Genomic DNA, 21,186 nt, shown 5'->3' on the forward strand with positions numbered 1-21,186 from the left:
CCATCACACTGTGTGATAAATACCTGGCCTTGTCTTTCCAACGTCCGTCACAGAGCAAAGGAAATGCAGAGTGCAACAAATGGTGGCAGAATTAATGCAGGAAATAGTGCTGATTGCAGGCAAACTATCTAGCTCATGAGTTTGTTGGGAGGAGTGAATGCATTCATGTGCAAAAGCAAAAACAAAAACAAAACGCTTAGAACAATGCCTGGACCACTGCAAGCAATCGACAAACTACTTTCGCCTGACTTTCCCAGTACTCAGGCAGCCCACGAACGTCGTGGCCCCTTTAAGGGACACGCCCACTTTGGCAATAAGCGGAAGTACGCGCTCAGGTCTCCCGGTGTGACTTCAGAGTCCCGGAAGTGACCTCGAAGCCCCTCAGAAGCATGGCCGCAGGACGTTCTTTTGGACGCGGTCACAGGCATCTCCGTGACGCAGGACGAGTTAGAGCGTCCCGTGGGGTTTCCACGGTGCCGCCCTCAGTCCCCAGTTTCTCCGCTTTCTCTCCCGCCTGAGCACCGCGCGAACAGGAAGGCCGGCGGCGGGTCCGCCGTGACGTAACGCCCCTTGGGGGCGGGGCTAGGGGCAGGTGACGCTCTAGCGGAGCTCGCGCTGATCTCTATGCTCCCGAGCGCTCGTGTGCGCCGCTCCTGCGCGTCGGGGCGGACGTTGCCCCTTTAATCGGCGGAGGGTGGTACCGAGGAGGTCCCGCGAGAGCCGAGGGGGGCGGGGGGCGGTGCCGAGGCCGGGGGCCCGTGGCGGATGGAGGCCGAGATGGAGCCGGAGACTCTGGAGGCGCGAATCAGTGAGTGTCCGGGAGGGGCGCGGGCCGGGCCGGAACCGGAACCGGGGGCCCGAGGCGGGTCCCTTCCCGGCGGGGGCGGGGTACGGGGCGCCCCCTCCTCACGCCCCGCCCCGGTCCCGGGAGGGGCGGTACCCCGAACCGGTGCCTCCGACCCTGAGATGAAGGAAGACCCCACCGACTGGGTGGACTTCCCCATCCGATTCCCGGGCAGCAGCCCTCGGGGAAGAGTGAACTGCGCCCGGCTCTGCGCCCAGCAGCCCCGGGACGGAGAAAGCAGCCTCCGACCCACTCAGGCCCAGACTTCACCGAGTCATCTCCTTGGGTCCCGGGAGGGGAGCAAGCGAGCGCAGGGCTGCACCTCAGACCCGGAGGAAAGGACCCTGCTCCCTTGGGGGCCCGAATCCTCCACTCTCTGGTCCTGCATGCCCTCACTCCCTCCTGTCCTTTCCTTGAGCTTGCAACTTCTCAGATTTGCTGGTTCCCTCACCTAGAAAGGGAGGACCCACTGGTTCATCTGATCCCCCGAGCTCTGGCCACACAGTAAGAAACCCCCAAACCCTACAGGCTTGAAAGGGCCCATCTCGTAGTCCAGAAGTAATTTCAAGTTTTCTGTCACTACCCTCAGCCCAGCCCCTCGGCCTCTGCACCTCCACCCAAGACTCCTTTCCTAGCTGTTGCTGAACTTCCTCTGAAGGTCCCTGCACCCCTTTCTCTGAATCTTCAGACGCCGCTTCCTACTGCTCTAGGCTTCTGAGCCCTCACACTTGAGCCCTCCACTGAGCTCCCTACCCTACATTGCTGACACCCTTGGCTCTCACAGCCCCGCTCCTGGACTCTGCCCCAGAAAGCTGTGGTTGCTTCTCTCTGGGCTAGTGTTGGACCCATGTCTGTGCCAGGGCCTCAGGGGGGCCTCTGGGTCTACACTCGGTTCAGCGCCTTGGCCTCGGGCACGGCAGGAAGCTTCTAGGGGTGAGCATAGTTGACCCCTGAGGTTAGCCCCAGAACCACACCAGCCTCGGGGAAGTTTCAGTGTCAGTCTGGCAGGGGGAGGGGGAGGGAATGGAAAGGAGGCACTCGGCCGCCATGGAGACTGTTCCAGAACGCCACAAGTGTCCAGGTCGCAGCAGCACCTTGGGGGGATGGGCAGCCCCTGGCTGACAGACGTGACGGGCTGAAGGACTGGAGGGCTGATGATACAGTGTCAGGTTTAGCAGCAAGGGGCATTTTCTGGGAGACCAAAGAGTCTGACCTGAGAAGCAGAGAGGAAGCGGGACACTTGCTTTGGCAGTAGGCTGGACCCCAGTCCATTGGGACCGAGGTTGTTCCCTCTATTTCTTTCCTTTTGTGCCCCAACAAAATTGTAAGCTGTTCCCTTGGGCTGATTAGAGGTTAAAAGTAGCTTCCGATGGTAAATGATGACATTTATCGCCAGTGGAGGTGTTCTTCCCTGCTTCCTCCCAGAGGTAATGGGCCGGGGGTGGGGCCAGGGCCAGAGAAGTTGGTCAGATCTCCTCGGACCCAGAGGCCCTCGCTCTGAGAAAGATGCAGGGGAGAAAGCTGATGTCTCATGATTGCACAGCTTCCTCTGGCTTCTGACTCAGGAGGCGTCTCTAGAACCAGACTATCTGTCCACACTCAGACTCACATGTCTGATACTGGAAGGGACTTCCTGTTTCGGGGTCTCCCCCCTTCTCCCGCAGCCGGGTGTCACTGAGTGGGTAATAGCCAGCCCAATTCTCTCAGACTGGTGTTCCCCAGCCTCTGGCCAAGTTGGGGGGCTAGGAGGCAGAGTAGATGGCCACACTTATGGAGGTGTCTCTTCCTGGTGCCCTGGGTGGTCAGCGGGACTTCATTTCTCTAAGGGACTGGAGGGCTCCTGGAACAGTTTATACCCAGAGAGAAAGTGCTTCGGATATCTGCTCAGACGTACCCGAGAGCAGCCTTCCCCCCCCCCTTTCTGTACCTTCTCCTTGCTGTTTGTCTTTATGGCGCTTATAACCATGTACAGTATTCTGTGTGCGTTGTTGATCCGAGTAGTCAGCGTCTCCTGCTGGCCTGTGAGCTCCAGGAGGGCAGGGATTTTGTCTTGTTCACTGCTGTGGCCCCAGCGCTCAGCGTTATTAAATAAATAGGAATTGAATGAATGGCTGCCAGTCACTAGGCCCTCAGGGCTCCACCTCCCTCAGCACAGGAGCCCAAGTGGGCAGCTGCCACGGGCGGGGGCTCCAGCCTCCTGTCCACAGATCCTGCCCTGTCCCACCTCCTGGGCTCTGTTCCCTCCTTCCCACTCCCTCTGGCTCAGGCTTGGGCAGAACGGGCCAGGACAGGGTGAAGCTTGGAGACAGGGCTCTGGGGAAGGAATAAAGATCTGCCTCTGGCTGCCCCGTAGCTCTGTCCCAAATCAGTCTGTATTTCAGTCCAGCTTCACAAATGGGGAAACGGAGGCCTGGGGAAGCTCCGTGACCTATTTGGTGGTTGTGTAACCCATGTTGGTGTTAAGGGAGGTGACTGAGTGGCCTTGTTTACCACTCCTGTCTGCCTACAGCTGAGCCTCATTCATTCGTTTCCCTGAGGAGAGGGCACGTGCACACGTAGGGAGGTGGATGTGGTGCAGCAGCAGGCTTGGGCCGGTGGTGACAGTCAGGGCTGAGGGAGGTGGAGCCGATGAGCAGTACCAACCTGAGGATGCGGGAGAGCTAGCAGAGACCTCCTGGAGGAGGGGATACCTCAGCCAAGCCCTTTACAAGGCCCGGTGCTCGGTTGTCTACACCTTCTCCCACGGCCCCGGGGCTGTTCAGAGGCGGCACGCCCAGCCTGGTAACTCCCTCCACCCCTGTTTGTGTTGCCTCTCCCAGGCAGCCTCCCCTGGCCCCGGGCTCAACCGAGTCCCGTCTCCAGTTCCTGCCGCTCCTTTGCCTCCCTGTGTCCCTTGTTGTTGTTGTTGTTGTTGTTTTTGCAGAAAGGAAGAGAGAGGGATAGAGAGTTAGAAACATCGATGAGAGAAAATCATCAATCAGCTGCCTCTTGCACACCCCCTATTGGTGATGTGCCCGCCACCAAGGTACATGCCCTTGACCGGAATCGAACCCGGGACCTTTCAGTCCGCAGGCCGACGCTCTATCCACTGAGCCAAACCGGTTTGGGCTCCCTCTGTCCCTTGTATTGCGAACCTCGTTCCTTTGGCCCACTTGCCAGCGAGGCAGACTCCTGAGGGAGGAGCTAGACGTTTATTTCTCTCCTGCTTCTGGACCTCTGAGCATACATTTCATGAGAAGCATGGGGACACTGTTTCCAGGAGCAGAATCAGAGTGTGGGCATGGCAGACGTACAGCTGTAGGGGCTGGGCAGTGGGGAGTAGGACAGTCTCTAAAAGGGGGGGCCCTTCAGGGAGCAGCCGATAGGGGGAGCCAGTGGGCAGGCTTCTGTCCGGACTGAAACATCAGCACTCAGGGCTTGAAGTTGTGGCACCTGGCCGTTCTGTGTGCTCAGCCACACACCCTGCCCCCTGCTGCTGGGGGAGGGAGTGAGAGGCAGGGGTCCCTCTGCTAGGCCACATCAGCCCTCTCTTCCTGCAGACAGAGCCACGAACCCCCTCAACAAGGAGCTGGACTGGACCAACATCAACGGCTTCTGTGAGCAGCTCAACCAGGACTTTGAGGGGTAGGTGGTCTCTCCCTCTTTCACTCATACTCACAGAATCCGCCGTGTACCTGCTGTGCGCACCGCAGACGCTAGCCTCAGGCAGAGACGTCTCCATTTTTAAAAAAATATATTTTATTGATTTTGTACAGAGAGGAAGGAGAGAGATAGAGAGTTAGAAACATCGATGAGAGAGAGTCATCGATCAACTGCCTCCTGCACACCCCCCACCGGGGATATGCCCGCAACCAAGGTCCATGCCCTTGACCGGAATCGAACCTGGGACCCTTCAGTCCCCAAGCCGATGCTCTATCCACTGAGCCAACCGGTCTCGGCAGACGTCTCCATTCTTAATGTCCTCACAAATGTTTTATTTATTTATTTAGTGGTTGATTTAGGGAGAGAGAGAGAATCAACAATTTGTTCCGCTTATGTATGCATTCATTGGTTGATGCTTATTTGTGCCCTGACCAAGAATTGAACTTGGTGTGTTGGTGTATTACATGATGCTCTAACCAACTGAGTAGCCGGCCAGGCCTCATGTGCTCACACATTAATGACGTGCACTGAGTGCTGTTTATGAGCCTGTCTCCGAGGTGAGCCTTGCTGGGCCCATTTCACAGGTGAAAAAACTGAGGCTGTGGGATTCAGCAGTTGCCCCAAGATGTCACAGAGAGAAAATGGTAGTCCTGATTGTGAAAACGCACATTTGGGGGCTGCCCCTAGACTTGGACTAGATTCCGGGCAGGGGTGGTAGGGTGGATAAGTTAGTGGGTTCCCAGGTGATGCTGAAGTTTGGGGAGCACAGTTCAATGTGCTTCTCCCCAGTGCAGCGCTCCGCTTGGGGCGGCCATGCAGACCGCGTGACGTGCGCTCTGGAGTCAGACTGCTTAGGGGCGGGGCGGCTCCCCTCCCCTGTTAGTGGGGCAGGGAATTGAATGCTTCTGAGATTCTACTTCACCTGTAAAGTGGGGCGCCATTGCCGCCCGCCTCAGAGGGCTGTTACGAAGCTTAGGCAGGAAGTGCTTGTGCGGCACGTGCACATCATAAGCACTCAGTGCACATCATAAGCACTCAGTGCACGTCATAAGCACTCAGTGCGCGTTAGCTGTTACTGGCACTTTAGGCTCTGGTGGATGATACCACCACCTCCGCCATGAAGCTGCTCTGATTGCCCCTAGAACTGTGGTCGGCAAACTGTGGCTCTCGAGCCACATGCGGCTCTATGGCCCCATGAGTGTGGCTCTTCCACAAAATACCACAGCCTGGACGAGTCTATTTTGAAGAAGTGGCGTTAGAAGAAGTTTAAGTTTAAAAAAATATGGCTCTCAAAAGAAATGTCAATTATTGTACTGTTGATATTTGACTAATGAGTTTGCCGACCACTTCCTAGAATGTCCTTGAGTTCCCAGGGAGCTGTCTGGCCATCTCTCCTGGTCCATTGTCTTGTCTGCTCCCAGCCTGGGCCCTTGAAGGCTGAGGTCACTCTCCATACTTGTGTCTGTGCTGAGCCAAGGACACGGCAGGTCATTGTTCTCAGTAAAGCTGGCCAAGGGGCTGAGCTCACGCCTTTTGAAAGTCCCAGCCTGCACTCCCTGCCTGGCCCTACCCATCATGCCACAGTCTCCAGCCCTGCCCTTGACCCAGAGAGGGCGCTGGGCCTTTCATCTGCCCTGCAGAAGCCACTGAGGGCTGCGGCCTTAGGGTAGTGAGGCTCTTCTCCGGGTGCCTGAGCTGCATGGCTGTGCTAGCTCTGTCTCTCCCTCTCACCCAGGCCTCCACTTGCCACCCGGCTATTGGCCCACAAGATCCAGTCCCCGCAGGAGTGGGAGGCGATTCAGGCTCTGACGGTGAGGAGAAGAGGAAAGAGGGTGCTGGCCACCCGCCGACCACGTGGGTAGCACCAGGGGAGGCCAAGGCTGAGGTTTTTGGGGTCCCATCAGATCTTCAGGGCCCAAGGGAGTTGTGCCAAGATGGCCTAGAATGCGGGTCCGGGGCATCCCCTGAGGGTCCCACAGCAACCATGGGCTGGCCTCCTCTCCCAGACCCTGCGCAGGTAGTCTCCTGTGGGGAGGAGGCCCCCTAGGGTCATCTGGTCCAGAGGTTCCCCACCCAGGCTGTGCCTCAGCTCTCCGGGGGGGTGGTCACACATAGCACCCAGAGCTGCCGGACCAGAGCCACAGTGCCTGCACAGGAGTCTGTGTGTTTACAAAGCTCCCAGGTGCGCTGCGGAGCCACCCAGCCCGTCAGTGGCCTGCAGACAGGAGTACGAGGAGGTGCCTGGGCTCAGGCCCGAGCTTTCTGTGCCAAGAGCAGAAGAGCACAGGGTGCACTGAGCCCCCCAGCATGGGTCCTGTCGCCACTGATTGTACCCAAGCTGACTTTGGGTGGTAGCGACAAACAGGTTTTCTTTGAATAGTTATGTCTTTATTTTTAACACAGTACGTTTTTTGTTTCGTTTTCTCCAATGCACACTAGTCCTATGATTTCACAGACATAGAGCTTAGAATAAGACTAAGGTAGATGGTGCCCACTTAAATTTAAAAAAACAAAGGAATATCGTGAGAAAGTAATTTACCAGTGGTATCGAGACGGCCAAGCCAGGAGGTGGTGATCAGTCTCAGGGCCGAACCCTCTTGTCCTCACAAGTCACTTTCTCCTTTCTGGGCCGCCTCCTCTGACCCTCCCCGGGGTCCCCGCACCCCGCCTCCCCCCAGGTGCTGGAAACATGCATGAAGAGCTGCGGCAAGAGGTTCCACGATGAGGTGGGCAAGTTCCGCTTTCTCAACGAGCTCATCAAGGTGGTGTCTCCGAAGGTGGGTGCTCCCAGCCCAGGCTCAGCCCTGTGCCGCCGACGGGTGACGGGCTGTACCTCATCCTGAGGCCTCTTCCTGGGACTCTCGCTCCTACGCCTCAGCCCCCGTTAGAACTCTCACCGGGTGGAGCACAACCCTCTCTCCTGGTCCCCTTCACCCCGCTGAGTCTGGGGCAGCTGACCTCTAGGCAGAGTGCTTCCGCTGACATGGCGGCTGGCCCTGGAGCTGCCTGGTACTGAGGGGCAGACAGCTGCAGGGAGTGCACACAGCTGCTCTGGCTCTGAGGTCTCTCCCTGCAGACCTGGCCATGGCACCCCACCTGAGTCTGTAGGGGAGGGTCTCCTGTCCCCACTTCACAGGAGTGGCTCCCTTGAGGCCTGGGATGCTAAGGCCCCAAACCTGAGTGATGGAGCCTGCTGGCTCCAGATGGACCACACCCCCAGCTTGCCTGAGGAGTCCTCCCATGGGTCATGGACATGTTTGGTGCCTCTTGGGTGAAGCCCTACCCCCTCCGCCCTTCCTCACTCAGCCCTCGGAAACCTGGGCTCCAAGGCCCTCACAACCTACCCCAGCAGCCTGGCACAGATGGACCTCACCTGCTAGCTCTGTCACTCGCTAGCTGTGCTAACGCTGTATGCCTCAGTTTCCCCACTGTTAAGAGTGGGTGATAACAGGGGCACCACAATGAGGATGCAGAGCTTACATGGCTAAGGCGGAGCCCAGTGCCTGCTCAGGTAAGGTTTAACTGTGACCTCAGGAAGGAGGAGCCACCGGACTGACAAGGGCAGGGGCAGCTGTGGGCATGCTCGGCCCTGAACCCCCTTCAGACCAGCAGGTCTGAGTGGCTAAATGATCCTCCTGGCCTCCCATTCTTCTCCCGGAAGGCGACTCATGTGAGAGCCAGTTCCCCTAGCCTAGTGTACAGCCGGGGTCTGAAGGGGGTTCAGGGCCAAGCATGCCCACAGCTGCCCCTGCCCTTGTCAGTCCGGTGGCTCCTCCTTCCTAAGGTCACAGTTAAACCTTACCTGAGCAGGCACTGGGCTCCGCCTTAGCCACGTAAGCTCTGCATCCTCATTGTGGTGCCCCTGTTATCACCCACTCTTAACAGTGGGGAAACTGAGGCATACAGCGTTAGCACAGCTAGCGAGTGACAGAGCTAGCAGGTGAGGTCCATCTGTGCCAGGCTGCTGGGGTGGGTTGTGAGGGCCTTGGAGCCCAGGTTACTGAGGGAGTTCTGAGGAGGCAGCCAGCCAACATCAAGGCCTTCCCCTCCCCTTGGTCTCTGCAGTACCTGGGCTCTCGGACCTCAGAGAAGGTGAAGAACAAGATCTTAGAGCTGCTCTACAGCTGGACGGTCGGCCTGCCCGAGGAAGTGAAGATTGCCGAGGCCTACCAGATGCTCAAGAAGCAGGGTGAGGCCCTAGAGCACATGTGTCAAACACAAGGCCCGCAGGCCAAATCCAGCCCGCCAGGCCTTGCAATGTGGCCCGCACCGCGCTGTCATCACTGCACTCCGCTGTCAGTTTATGACATTGTCAGTTTATGACTGTTCAGTAAACCATTCGGCCCACGATTTAGGCTGGATTTTAGATTTTGGCCCTTTCTCTGATTGAGTTCGACACCCCTACCCTAGAGCCTGCCTGGGCTTGGCCTCTCTTCCCCTTCTCCTCTCCTCCCCTCCCCTCCTCCCCGCCCGGGCTCCCACTACTTTGGAGCTCTGGCAGCAAGGTCATGGGTCTGCCCTTTCTAACTCCTCAAGAACATCACCAGTGAGCCTTTTTGTCCCTGCCTGAGGCCAGCTTGGGGGGAGAGAAGGGGGGTTTGGGTAAGCTTCCCTCAGAGAGTGGCTCCCATGGAGTGGCTTCAGAACATGTGTGCCCACACTTCCCCATGCAGTGCAGTGTGACGGGTCAGGCGCTGGCCTTGGCGCACCCAATCTAGAGCCAGCATGCTGGAGAAAGACTGCCTTCCACCGTCCTTTCTGTGCTTACCTGGCCACGTCCCCGTCACACCCCCTGCCCTGGGCCTGAGCCCTTCTGACAGCCTTCCCACCACCCGTCTATTCTAGGGATAGTGAAGTCTGACCCCAAGCTTCCAGATGACGCCATCTTTCCCCATCCTCCTCCTCGGTCCAAGAATGTCATCTTTGAAGATGAGGAGAAATCCAAGGTGAGGCTCCAAGGAGGGGGTGGCCGAGGGTTCTAAGGCCCACTTGGGGGTCAGTGAATCCCAACCCCTGGCTGCCCTGCCCTTGAAGCAGAGGCTCAAGATGAGCAGTGGGGGGTGACAGGCATTTCCTGCATGCCGAGTCCTCCCCATACAGTGCCCTGCATTTAGTAAACACAAGAGTGTCTGGTGCAGTGGGGTTGGTTTGAGGGCATTTCATAGGTTGCCAGGAGTTTTGCACAGCTTTATGCTGTTCTCCCGTTGAATGATAATTTCATTAGCTTTTTTGTAAAAGAAGCATGTGTTCATGGGCAAGAAATTAAACTGCACGGAGGTAAGGTACACAGTAAAAGCTCCTGCCTACCTCGCCCCGCCCAGAGGGTAACCACAGCTCAGCTTCTTGTACACCGCTCCAGAAAGCCTCTCTAACAGCAGTGATAGGATGTTTTGCGCTATTTGTAGAGAACTTATTTCTGCTGAGAACTGTGGGGAGCACTTATGTGCAGTGTCTCAGTTGTCCTGTGGCCACCCCATCAAGTGTCAGCAGGTTCTCGCCATTTCATGGGGAGCTTAGGTAACATCCCACAGCCAGGAAGTGGGGAGCCAGCACCTGACCCCAGGCCCATTCCCTCCATCACGGCCATGCCCTTCTGTCTTCGCAGATGCTGGCCCGCCTGCTCAAGAGCTCCCACCCGGAGGACCTCCGAGCAGCAAACAAACTCATCAAGGAGATGGTGCAAGAGGTGATGGCTGAGCCCAGAGCACGGGCAGGAGGGGGCAGGAAGATGGTCAGCTGGGTGGATGTGCAGAGGAGGGATTTGGAGTGACCCGGCTAAAGGGCTGTCACAGCAGTGAAAGAGCTGGCTGACTCCGCGGACCCCAGTGGGCTGAACCAGGACCACTGTGTAGAGGGAAGAATTTCCCAGCAGCCAAGTTCATCTTCCCTGGATCTTTTCCATAAAAATTAGAAATAAATTAAGCTTTATTATATTTACAGAGAGAGGGAGGTGTGTGTGTTTGTGTGTGTGTGGGGGGGGGGGGGAGAGAGAGAATAATGTATGCTTAATTTATAAATAAATACAGATGCTCCTTGACTTACAATGGGGTTATGTCCCATAAATCCATTGTAAGTTGAAAATGTTTTAAATCGATAAAGTGTTTAATACACCTAAGTTACCAAACATTATAGCTTAGCCTAGCCTACTTTAAATGTGCTCAGAACACACATTAGCCTACAGTTGGGCAAAATCATCCAACACAAAGCCTATTTTTTAGTATCATGTAATTTACACATATCATTTTCGTAAAGTAAAAAACTCATAAGTTGAACCATTGTAAGTTGGGGACCATCTGTATACCTATATCGTGGGTGCATGCGGGAACTTTTTTTTATTGATAAAGGCAAGTCCTCAGAAAAGTTTGCAGTCTAGAGACCCAGCGGGCAGAGTTCTGAGTTGTCTCAAAGTCAGGCTGCATGCTCTGACAGCCCAGAGCCAGGCCAGGGATGTATCCCAAGACAGCACGGCACAAGCCCACCCTTCATGCCCCGAGGGAGAACATGGGTAATAAGAAGAGTTGGCCTGAGGAGCAGGGGCACTTCCTGCAGTGGCCTTTCAAGGCCAGCAGTGCCCATCCATTTACCAGGACTAACGACATTGGCAGGGGTCACTGCACTCGTTTCCAGATGCACTTGATGACCTTTAAGGTCTTTCACTTGACCCTTAAGGACAAACACAAGGCTCATGTGGAATCACAGGTGTCGGAGGTCTGGGCCCTGGTCCTCCAGAATCACCTGGCAGGTATGTTAGAGGCCCAGGAAGTTCTTGGGGGCCCATGCAGACTCCAGGGGGCACTGACAGGAGGAGAAGACATGAGGAGGGTTGGCTGAGGGCTCCTTGGACCAGAGTCCTCTACTCTGGGCACGAGGGGCTCTTAGCAGTGTCTGCCTGGACACCCAGCCCGCAGGCACTGGGAACAGATGGTGTGGGCAGTGCTTGGCTCGGGGCTGGCCTGACCCAGCTCTCCGGGGCGCTTGCTGATGCCTCCCTAGGACCAGAAGCGGATGGAGAAGATCTCGAAGCGGGTGAGCGCCATTGAGGAGGTGAACAACAACGTGAAGCTGCTGACGGAGATGGTGATGAGCCACAGCCAGGGCGGAGCCGCAGCCCAGAGCAGCGAGGACCTTATGAAGGTGCGCCTGCCTCCACCCTGTCCCAGTCCACTCAGCGGCCCTGCGGCCCTCACCTGCCCACCCTACCGCCCCCAGGAGCTGTACCAGCGCTGTGAGCGGATGCGACCCACACTCTTCCGACTGGCCAGTGACACAGAGGACAATGACGAGGCTTTAGGTGAGCCCCAGGCAGAGCTGGCTCATCCTACTTCTTCCCCCATCTCTCCCAGGGTGTGCTGAGTACCTGCAGTTAGCAGGAGCTGCCACCAGGGGGCCCCTTCCTCCGGCATTGACCTTGGGTTTCTCCTAGCTGAGGAAGAAGGAAGCAGAGAGCTGATCTGATATCCTGGAGAGACCCTCTGGGCCACGCCCCTCCACAGACACCTCATTTACTGCCCACAAGCTACACAGGAGGGAAATGACCGCCATCTCACAGCTAGTGCTGGGGTGGGGGAGGGGGCAGGAGTGACTTTCCCAGATCACAGAATGGAGGCAGAACCCAGGTGGAGCAGGGTTCTCTCTGCAGACACTGCCTCCCTGGTAAGGGCTACAAACTGAGCGGATCTCACAGGCTGGGCAGGTCCAGAGCTGAGCCTGTGGCTTCTGCCAGTGCCACATGTCAGGTTCTCATCCTATTCTCTGCGACCACGTCAGCAGGGCCTCTGGGGCGGCCGTCTGGGTACCATCTCAGGGCTTGGTTCAGAGGGAGCTCACTTAGCGCCTCCCATGGGCCAGGGACCTGGCCTCCACCAAGAGGCTCACTGTCCAGATCCCTCGAAGCCCTGGCTCCCCAGGAGCGATACCGACAAGGGCCTGCCGTGTGCCAGGCACCATTCTGGGCCCTCAGGATGTGGCAGTGATCAGAATGGACACGAGCCACGGCCTCGTGGAGCTTGTGGCCTAATGAGAGGAGACAGGCAGGAAGCCCAGGACGCGAGCAGTGGCAGTTTGTCAGGTGGTGCTGAGAGACATGGAGAAAACCACGCAGGGAGGGGACCGCTCAGGGGGTGGGATTAGGGGAGGCCTCCCCACCGTGACTTGGGGGAAGACCGGAAGGGAGGAAGCATGCAGAGATCTGGGGTATCGACAGCAGAGCCATGTGGAGGCCTGGAGCGGGGGGCACGCATGAGAGCAGGGGCCGGCACGGGGCCGTGTGGAGGGGGCAGTGGGCCAGGTGACCGAGGGCCTGGGTCTGAGTAGATGAGGAGATGCCCGCCGCCCCACTCCCTCGCGAGCGCTGGGACAGATGTGGGTGCTCATCTCCCCACAGAGGCCCACCTTCCTTCACACTGGCCTCTCCCTTCCTGCCATTGCAGCGGAGATCCTGCAGGCCAACGACAACCTCACCCAGGTGATCAACCTGTACAAGCAGCTGGTGCGGGGCGAGGAGGTGAACGGAGACGCGGCTGCCGGCCCCATCCCTGGTGAGGGGCGCAGGAGATGGGAGGGGCCCAGCAGGCTGGAGGGGGCAGGGTCTAGGGTGGTGCACCGGTCCCAGAGCTGGTGACCCTGGCCCCTTAAGATGGGGAAAGCCCCCGGAGAGAGGCTGTGCCACGCCTGCAGCTGTGGGAGTGGAAGTCTGGATGTGGGACAAAGAGGGAGGGAGCCGAGGGTTTGCCAAGGACAGGCAGGAGGAAGACCTTTTATTTGACAACTCGGGCACCTCTGGTGCAGGGCTGGATGACACCCCAAGGCTTAGTCCCATTATGAGAAGTGGTAGGAGGGTCTGACACACAAACAGGCTGATTCAGTAGGGTAAAATGCCAGCCCTGGGACCCACAGAACAGGTGGGGATTGGCCCTGGGAGGGGGTGGGGGGAAGCCCTATGCAGAAGCAGTAGCGTTTAAGCAGGGCCTTAAGCGTGGGAGGCAGGTCACCAAGTAGAGAGAAGAAGCAAATCCGTTCCAGACAGAAGGAATGCATGAGCTAAGGAAAGGGCTTGGTGGGCAGATTTAGGGGCATGGGCCGTGTGGCCAAGGAGGGGGAAGCAGGAGAGTCATGACGGGTGGGGGACAGCTGCCCCCCAAGCCCCCACGGACTCTGAGAACCTGAGCCTCCTCCCCGGGACTTGCCTGACTCTCCTTTCCCACCCCAGGGAGCACCTCGGCCCTGTTGGACCTCTCAGGCCTGGATCTCCCTCCCTCAGGCACCACCTACCCAGCCGTGCCCACCTGCCCCGTCACCCAGGCCAGCCCCGAGCAGCCCAGCGCCTCCGTCTCCCTGCTGGACGACGAGCTCATGTCTCTGGGTGAGGATGGGCCGGGCCCGGCGGGGGCGGGCTCCGCTCGCAGAGCCTGGTCAGGCCGGCGTGGGAGTCCTCCCCTGAGCACTGTGGGGCGTGGGGGACGGCTGGAGGCCCTTTTCACAGCTGAGGAAGCTCCGGCTCGAGGAAATCAAGGAGCTTGTGTAAGGTCGGACAGTCAAAGGGTGAGGCTGGCCAGCCCCCGAACCTGATGTGCCAGCAACACCCAGCTCCGGGGGGAAACAGACGCCCCTGCAGCGGGGAGCCTAGAATTGGATGCTGCCCAGGCAAGAGGTGCCATTTCCCCACCCTCTGAGGAAGAGGGGAGAACTCTGAGGCTCCAGGGACTCTCAGGCCGGAGCACCCTGTCCTCTGTGGCCCACGCCGGTCCTGGGCCAGGCGGGGCCAGGGCTCCGGCGGCCGGAACCAGGCTCAGCCCTGGGGGAGAAGCAGAAGGCGCCCAGCCTGCCGAGCAGTTTTGGGGTTTCCAGCTTTTAGAGCTTAGAAGCAGGAGAGTATAATAGCAGCCCCGTACTGCTCTGAGGCTGTAAAAATGGAGGTGTGACGGGCTCTGTCAAAGGAATCTTGAAGGATAAGTTGGGGAAACTAACTTGGAAGCCAGAGTCAGGCTGGTTGGGAGGTAAAACAAACCTGACGGGCTCGAAGAAGCAATGGCGTGCGGGGCCCGGGAGGGCCAGCCGGGGTCAGAGCTGCCTGGGTTCAGAGCTGCCTGGCCACGGCTGCTGCTCTGTTTTTTCTCAGACCACCTCCATCCCATCCCAGGAAGTGGTGCTGTTAGCGTTCCCTGGTCACAGGATGCGGAGGCAAAGCCCAGAGGGCACCGGTGCTGAGCCTCGCTCGGAGCCTCCTGCGCCCTGTCTCAGCTCCCAGCCAGGAAAGGGAATGGGGCCTTGGGGTGAGGAGGGAGAGGAGGGGGACAGGGGGCCAGGTTTGGTTCCCTTCTCTCGGCATGTCAGCGCACCCTGCCTAGGAGGGTCTGCCCGCAGGGTCGCCTGCACACCCACCTGCCCCTCATTCAGAGCCAGAGGCCCCGCCCTGCCTCACGGAGCGGGAAGGGCGGCAGTGACAGCCGGGGCAGCGGCACCGACGGGCGCTTGTGGGTGGCCCACCCCCAGTGAGTGGCTGCGGCAAAGCCACCTCGGGAGAAGCGAGGTGTGCTGTGCGCTTCCTGTCCCCGTGTCGCTTCAGCAGAGGCCTGAGCCTCCAGCCTCCTCTGGTTTCTTCTCAAAGGCAAAGGAGATGTGGGAACAGGAACCAGCAGTGCCGGGCCAGCACCCGCCCGGCTCTGGGGGCAGAGGGAGCCTCGGGACCACAAAGGCGGCTTTTCCTAAACGGTTCTGCCGCGGGGAGGCTGAGGGGTGGGGCGGGCTAGGCAGTGAGGACTTCCTGTGTGCCCGAGACGGCGTGCGCCCCTGTGCAGGCCCTGCGTCTGGTCCGCCCCATCTATCACAGCAGTCCTCTGACGTGGGTGCTGCTGTCATGTGCGGCACAGGGCGGTTGTCACCAGCGAGGGGGCGCAGGGCTAAGTGGCATAGCTGTACTCAAACTCCAGCAAGTAGGCCACGCTCTGTCCAAGTCTAAACTCGGCCACTTTCTAGTCTGTGACCTTGGACAAATTACTTAACCCCTCGGGGCATCTGTTCTCTCCTAAAAGAGGGATGAGAACCACATTGTAAGGTGGTTTAAGGATTAAGTGAGACCAGGTCAGAAGTGCCTGACACGTCAGGGGGTGTAGGAAGTGTTACCGGTTACCACCGTGGTGTCAGAGGTGTGTCCAGCGGAAGGGAGCCAGTAGCCACAGCTTCCTGCGCCTTGCCTTTGCCTGGCACAGGCTGGCCCTCACTCACTCAGGATTTGCTAGAAACAGGATAACTTGTCATCTGTCGATGAAGGCTGGGCTGAACCTGGCCAGAGTGTGCTTCAGGGCAGGCAGAGGTCAGACTGGTTGGTGACCTGCTGCCTTCTACCGATCAGCAGCCTTCACAGGGCCTACAGCGCTCTCCGGCACCAGTGAGCCAGCCTTGTTGGCACGTGCCAAGGCAGATGGGGTCTTCACAGTCTGCCCCAGCCCACCCTGCGTTGTGCACGTGGGGCCACTACTGCCCAACCAGCACCTTGCCCTGGCTGCTCCGATTCTGGGCTAGCCCTGGCCTAGGGCTCCGTTCACTGTACCACAGTGCCCTTTGGACGCTCAGAGGGCATCCCTCCAGTCAGTCGGCAGGGTGCTGCCCCCTGGCCATCTGGATCAGGAACCCCACTTGGTGTCTCCCACTCCCTGCTCCGCTCCCACCACCACCAGCAGCTGCCAGCTGGTGGGTGCAGATGGAAGTCCTGACATCTGTGGTTGACTGGCTTCTGAGCAGCAGCAGAGGAAGCATGTGGCGGGAATGGGCTGTTGGGATGCTAGCTTCCTCCTCTGCGGCTGGCTGCCTGTGAAAGTGCTGAAGTGGGCTTTTCCCCTTCGGGCTGAGCCTCAGAGGAAGGGGTGCTGGGGGGAGGGAGGATCCAGGGACCCCAACCCATCCCACAGGAGCCCCATTTCTCTGGCCTCTGCTCAGGAATCCAGCCCCCTTATCTCCCTCTTGCTCCCCCGCAGGCCTCAGTGACCCCACACCACCCTCAGGCCCAGGCTTGGACGGTGCTGGATGGAACAGCTTCCAGGTAGGAGGGCCGGACCGAGCCTGATCCATCCTGGAGCAGAGCACCTGGGTCAGGCAGCCGAGAGGGCAGTGAGAGGAGGAGCGGGAGGGGACGGCCCGGGCTGAGGCATCCGTCCCCGGTGGAGAAAGGCAGGCGGTCCTCTCGCCTCCACATGCACCTCCGCCAGTCTCAGCCTCGGGCCTCCCTTGGGTTGAGGTGAGGGCTCCTTACTCCTGTTCTCCTGAGGGTGATTTTGAATGTGATGGTTTCTAGAGTGGAACCCCAGACCAGGCCTACCAGGCCTCACCCACTAGTGGCCCTGGAGTGAGAGGGTCAGGCCCAGCAGGAAGGGGGTCCCATCCCTGCTGCTGCTTCCCCAGACGTCACCTGCAGGGAGGGGGCGGGCCTCCTTTTCAGACCACCTCACCCACCTGCGTCCTTTGTGTGCCCCACAGTCATCTAACGGCGCCGAGCCCCCCGCCCCCGCTCCAGCACCCAGCACGGACAGCTGGCACCCCGCTCAGACATCCCTGCCAGCGAGCAGTGGTCTGGATGACCTGGACCTCCTGGGGAAGACCCTGCTACAGCAGTCACTGCCCCCGGAGTCCCAACAAGTGCGGTGGTGAGGGCACACTCCGGCTGGCATGGGGGAGCCTCTGTCCCACAGCCAGACCGGCAGGGAGAGGCCCAGTGCCAGTGCATCCTGTGAGCAGTGGCTGCAGTGTACCACCTGGTGCCAAGCACCGCACTGGGTGCAAGGGTGGTGCTGGGCCCGTACATCCCACGGGGCATGGAGTTTATGAGAAAAAGAGGGCCTGTGCCCCACTCAGGCATCCCAGCCCCTGAGAAAGATGAAGGCCAACAGTGAGGAGGACACAGCCCCTGTGGGCAGGGGCGGGGGGAGAGCTGCCCATTTCAAGGTGAGGAAGCCAGGGCCAGAGAGACAGGGAGGCGTCAGGGCCGGTCAGGAAGCCCAGCCTTCCCTGTGCCCTGATCTCTCGGTCACCAAAGAGTCACCTCTCAATGCACCGCCCTCCAATAAGGGAGAAGCAGCAGCCCGCCCCCCGGCTCACGCTCCGGGACCTGCAGAATAAAAGCAGCGGCGGCTCCCCCAGCGCCGGCGCCACCGGCCTCCACAGCACGTCTCCCGAGCCTCTGGGGCCTCCGCAGCAGCCCGCACAGACCGAGCTCTCGCTGGCCAACATCACTGTGCCCCTGGAGTCCATCAAACCCAGTGAGTAGTGCAGGCAACGGCAGGTGCGGCCGGGCCAGCTCAGCTCACGGCCCAGCAGCACCACCCTCCGCGCCGCCCCTCCAGGAGCTCTTTCTGGGGGACGGATGGGAAAGTGGGTGTTTCGTCCCAGTCCTTCGCCCTGCCCGGCTCGGCCAGGAGCTCTGGGCAGGACCCTGCACAGCCGTCTCCTCACCCTCCCAGGGTGGCGCAGAACTGCCATGTAAACTCCAGGCTCACCCAGGCAGCAGGCTTCCGATGGCCAGCTCCCAAGTCTCCCCAAGATCACAAAACCAAACTGAGATAAAGATCCAGGTCTCGGTCAGGGCTTCTCCGCCCAGGAGCAATAGGGGGCCCCCAGCAGCACAGACAGACAAAGATGACCCAGCCTTCTCAGCCTCGTCCGCCCGTGACCAAGGGCGTCACACCTGTGTCCGGGAGGCAGGTAGTGGTGCCCCATCTTACCAGTGGGGAGGCCGTGATCAGCGGAGTGACCAGACCACGGTCACACAGTGAGACAGGACCCCACCTGACTCCAGCATGCAGCCAGCAGCCGTGCACGGACGGGCAGAGCCCTGCACGGGACTCAGTTCCCAGCTGGGTGTCTTGCTCCGCCATCACACTGCACGTTCACCTGCCTTCCTGGGCACCAGTCTGTACCCCTGGCTGCGCCGCTGCCCGGGATCGAGGCGAGGACCTAAGTTTGTGGGTTCGTTCGCTCATTCCCAGCTGAGCAGCGAAGACCTGACGTGAGCCGGTGTGGGGGTCTGGTCGGATGTGCTAGGGCTCAGGCGCAGCACCACCCATGGCCCTCTGCCCTCTCCCTGCCAGGCAGCATCTTGCCGGTGACCGTGTACGACCAGCATGGCTTCCGGGTCCTTTTCCACTTCGCACGAGACCCGCTGCCTGGCCGCTCCGACGTGCTGGTGGTGGTGGTGTCCATGCTGAGCACCGCCCCCCAGCCCATCCGCAACATCGTCTTCCAGTCCGCTGTCCCCAAGGTGACACTCAAACCTCCCTCCGCTCAAGGCCGGGTGACTCCAGGCTAGATGGGGGGCCAGCTGGGAGCAGGGTGGGCCGAGCCCCAGGACCCCAGAAGAGGAGCTGGCGGCAGGCTGGGCGCGGTCCCTCAGGGTGGGGAGGAGAAGCCGGGGCTAGCTGCGCCCGTCCCGCCCTCTGTCCACAGGTCATGAAAGTGAAGCTGCAGCCGCCCTCAGGCACGGAGCTGCCGGCCTTCAACCCCATCGTCCACCCCTCGGCCATCACCCAGGTCCTGCTCCTCGCCAACCCCCAGAAGGTGAGGGCCCGCTGGGACGGGGCACTGCTGTGGGGTGGGGGCAGCTCCTCTCCGCCTCTGACCCTCTGCCTTCACCGTCTCTCCCCAGGAGAAGGTTCGCCTCCGCTACAAGCTCCTCTTCACCATGGGCGACCAGACCTACAACGAGATGGGGGATGTGGACCAGTTCCCCCCGCCCGACACCTGGGGGCGCCTCTAGAACACAGAGGGGAGGGGAGAGGAGGAGGGGGCAGCGGGACTGGCCGCTGGCTAACCCGGGCAGGAGGCTGTGGTGGCCTAGGACACCCTCTGTCCCCATGGCCTTGTCCCCTGTGCCTGGTGCTTCTTCCCCACCCCTGTGCCCCTCCTTCCTCCTCCCCTCCCCTGCTGAGCCAACCCCGCAGGAGGCTGGGCCTGGGTTTGCACTGCTGGGGACGGCACCGCCGGTGGGAGCCTGCCACGGGGACGGGCTGTGGCCTGGAAGGACTTGGGTCCTTGGAAGAAGCATGGCTGCGGGGCGAGGGCCAGGACCTCAGGCCCAGCCCCGACCCCAGCCTGGGGTGGGGTCATCCCCGCCCATCTCTTATGCCTTATGGGAAGGCCCAGCCATAACTGGGAGCCATGCTGGAGCCAGGGACAAGCTCAGGCCGCCTCCATAGGAACTGGGTAACTGGGGGCGGCGATGCCTGCAGCCCCAGCTGTTTGCACTCTGGTGTGTGTTTGACTCAGCTTTTATTTCTGAGTGGCCCTGTGGTCACCATCTCAGGGGCCCTGTTGGGGGAGCCCCACCTTTCTCCTCCTCCTGGGGGTCTCCCTCTATGGGCCTGGCTCCTTTGCTCTCAGGCCTCCTGAGGAGCTGCGGGGGGCCATGCACTGCTGGCCCAGGGGTAATGCCGAGGCACGTGGCCCCCCAGGGGACCCCAGGACTTCTGGCCAAGGGAGGGCCTACACTGGTTCTCAGAGTCCCCTTCATTCCTGGGCCTCTGCCGGGCCTCTCGTGGGTGTCTCAGAGGCCCTCTGTCCATCTGTTCATGGGCAGGAGTGGTCAGTGTGTGAGTGAGAGCAGGAGTATTTATGGAAATAAAATGTCCTTTTTCCTGGACCAGCTCTCTCGTGGCCCTTCTGAGGGGAAGGGAGATGGAGACAGGAGGGGTCCGGGGCCACCCTGCAGGCCTCTCTGCCTCTGCATTTGGGATCGGGCCATGGTTCCTCTCCCCACCACCCCTGAGCCCTGCACAGGAAGAGGCCCTGCTTGCGGGCCTGTGGCCAGTGCTGAGTCACCAGAGAGGGCTCGGCTGTGGCGGTCAGGCGGGCGCAGAGCCGTCCCAGCTGGAAAGAGCAGCCCTCGCTCTGCTTGCTCTGGGCCTGCCAGGAGCCCTGGCTGCTCACAACTTCCTCCTGCGGCACCGGTTCTCATAACACAACTGTGCTGTGGCCCCGCCCCGGAGGCCCGCCTCAGCCTCCTTCTCCCCCTCCCCAGGCCTGGGCCCCGCTTCTCCCCCTCCCCAGACGCTGCTCCCAGGAAGCAGGGTGCCAGCTGCAGCTTGTTTCTGAGAGGCCCAGGGACCCTGCCCTGGGCCCCCTGCCACTCCCAGCTGCAGCACACTTCCCCTGCTGCTATCAGTTTCTCTTAACTGGGAGGCTGGGGTCCAGGCCCTGGGAGTGGCTGGGAGAGCCGGCAGTGCTGAGCTGAGCAGAGCAGAGCTGAGCGGGAGGGGTTAGTGAGGAGGGAACTGCCCTGGTGTGGAGCCAGCCCTCCGCTGGGCTCTGCGGGAGAGTTCCTGTTCCAGTAAATCTGGGGAAGGCCGCCCACCATTTCTGCTCCCAGCAGATGGAAGCCCTGTGTTTAAGAAACCAGTTTCACTTTGTCTAACCCAGTGTTCCCCAGTCTGAACTTGACACCAAAGCCCTTCCTTAGGCACCGTTGAGATGTGCTGGAGGACAGCCAGCCCGCCGGTTTTCAGAGCCCTGCACATCTGAGGACGCTGCTCTGTGGCAGGGACACTGAAGGGCAGAGGGGCGCTCCACACCTGCCCTGCTGCCGAGGGGACAAAAGTGCTGGAACCTTCCAGCATCCCCTGGACACTGCCCTCCCAGCTGTTTCCTTCCCGCCAGGCAGAGCTCCTGGCTTGTGAAGTCTCAGGGACGGTCTAATTGGAAGGTCCGTCCTTTTAAAT

At 60.0% G+C, this 21,186-nt stretch overlaps 1 protein-coding gene across 4 annotated transcripts; it reads left to right on the plus strand.

The window, feature by feature from the left end:
- Positions 1 to 369: 369 nt before the first annotated feature.
- Positions 370 to 20,111, plus strand: GGA1 (golgi associated, gamma adaptin ear containing, ARF binding protein 1). 4 transcript variants are annotated; one of them, XM_084876776.1, is made up of 17 exons: positions 370 to 808; positions 4,384 to 4,468; positions 6,222 to 6,297; positions 7,165 to 7,263; positions 8,552 to 8,675; positions 9,332 to 9,432; positions 10,092 to 10,172; positions 11,480 to 11,620; positions 11,696 to 11,777; positions 12,916 to 13,023; positions 13,695 to 13,847; positions 16,459 to 16,523; positions 16,958 to 17,124; positions 17,546 to 17,736; positions 18,565 to 18,734; positions 18,920 to 19,030; positions 19,119 to 20,111. In XM_084876776.1, the coding sequence occupies exons 1-17, from the start codon at positions 766 to 768 to the stop codon at positions 19,227 to 19,229; spliced, it is 1,908 nt and encodes a 635-aa protein (XP_084732902.1). In that variant the 5' UTR covers positions 370 to 765; the 3' UTR covers positions 19,230 to 20,111. The 4 variants fall into 4 exon arrangements, with proteins under 4 accessions (XP_084732902.1, XP_084732901.1, XP_084732903.1 ...); XM_084876777.1 differs by lacking the exon at positions 370 to 808 and adding an exon at positions 865 to 1,777; XM_084876778.1 differs by lacking the exon at positions 370 to 808 and adding an exon at positions 891 to 1,348.
- The last annotated feature ends 1,075 nt before the right edge of the window (positions 20,112 to 21,186 follow it).

The sequence above is a fragment of the Pipistrellus hanaki genome, assembly GCF_964339955.1.
Source record: "Pipistrellus hanaki genome assembly, chromosome: 3".
Classification (NCBI taxonomy): Eukaryota; Metazoa; Chordata; class Mammalia; order Chiroptera; family Vespertilionidae; genus Pipistrellus; species Pipistrellus hanaki.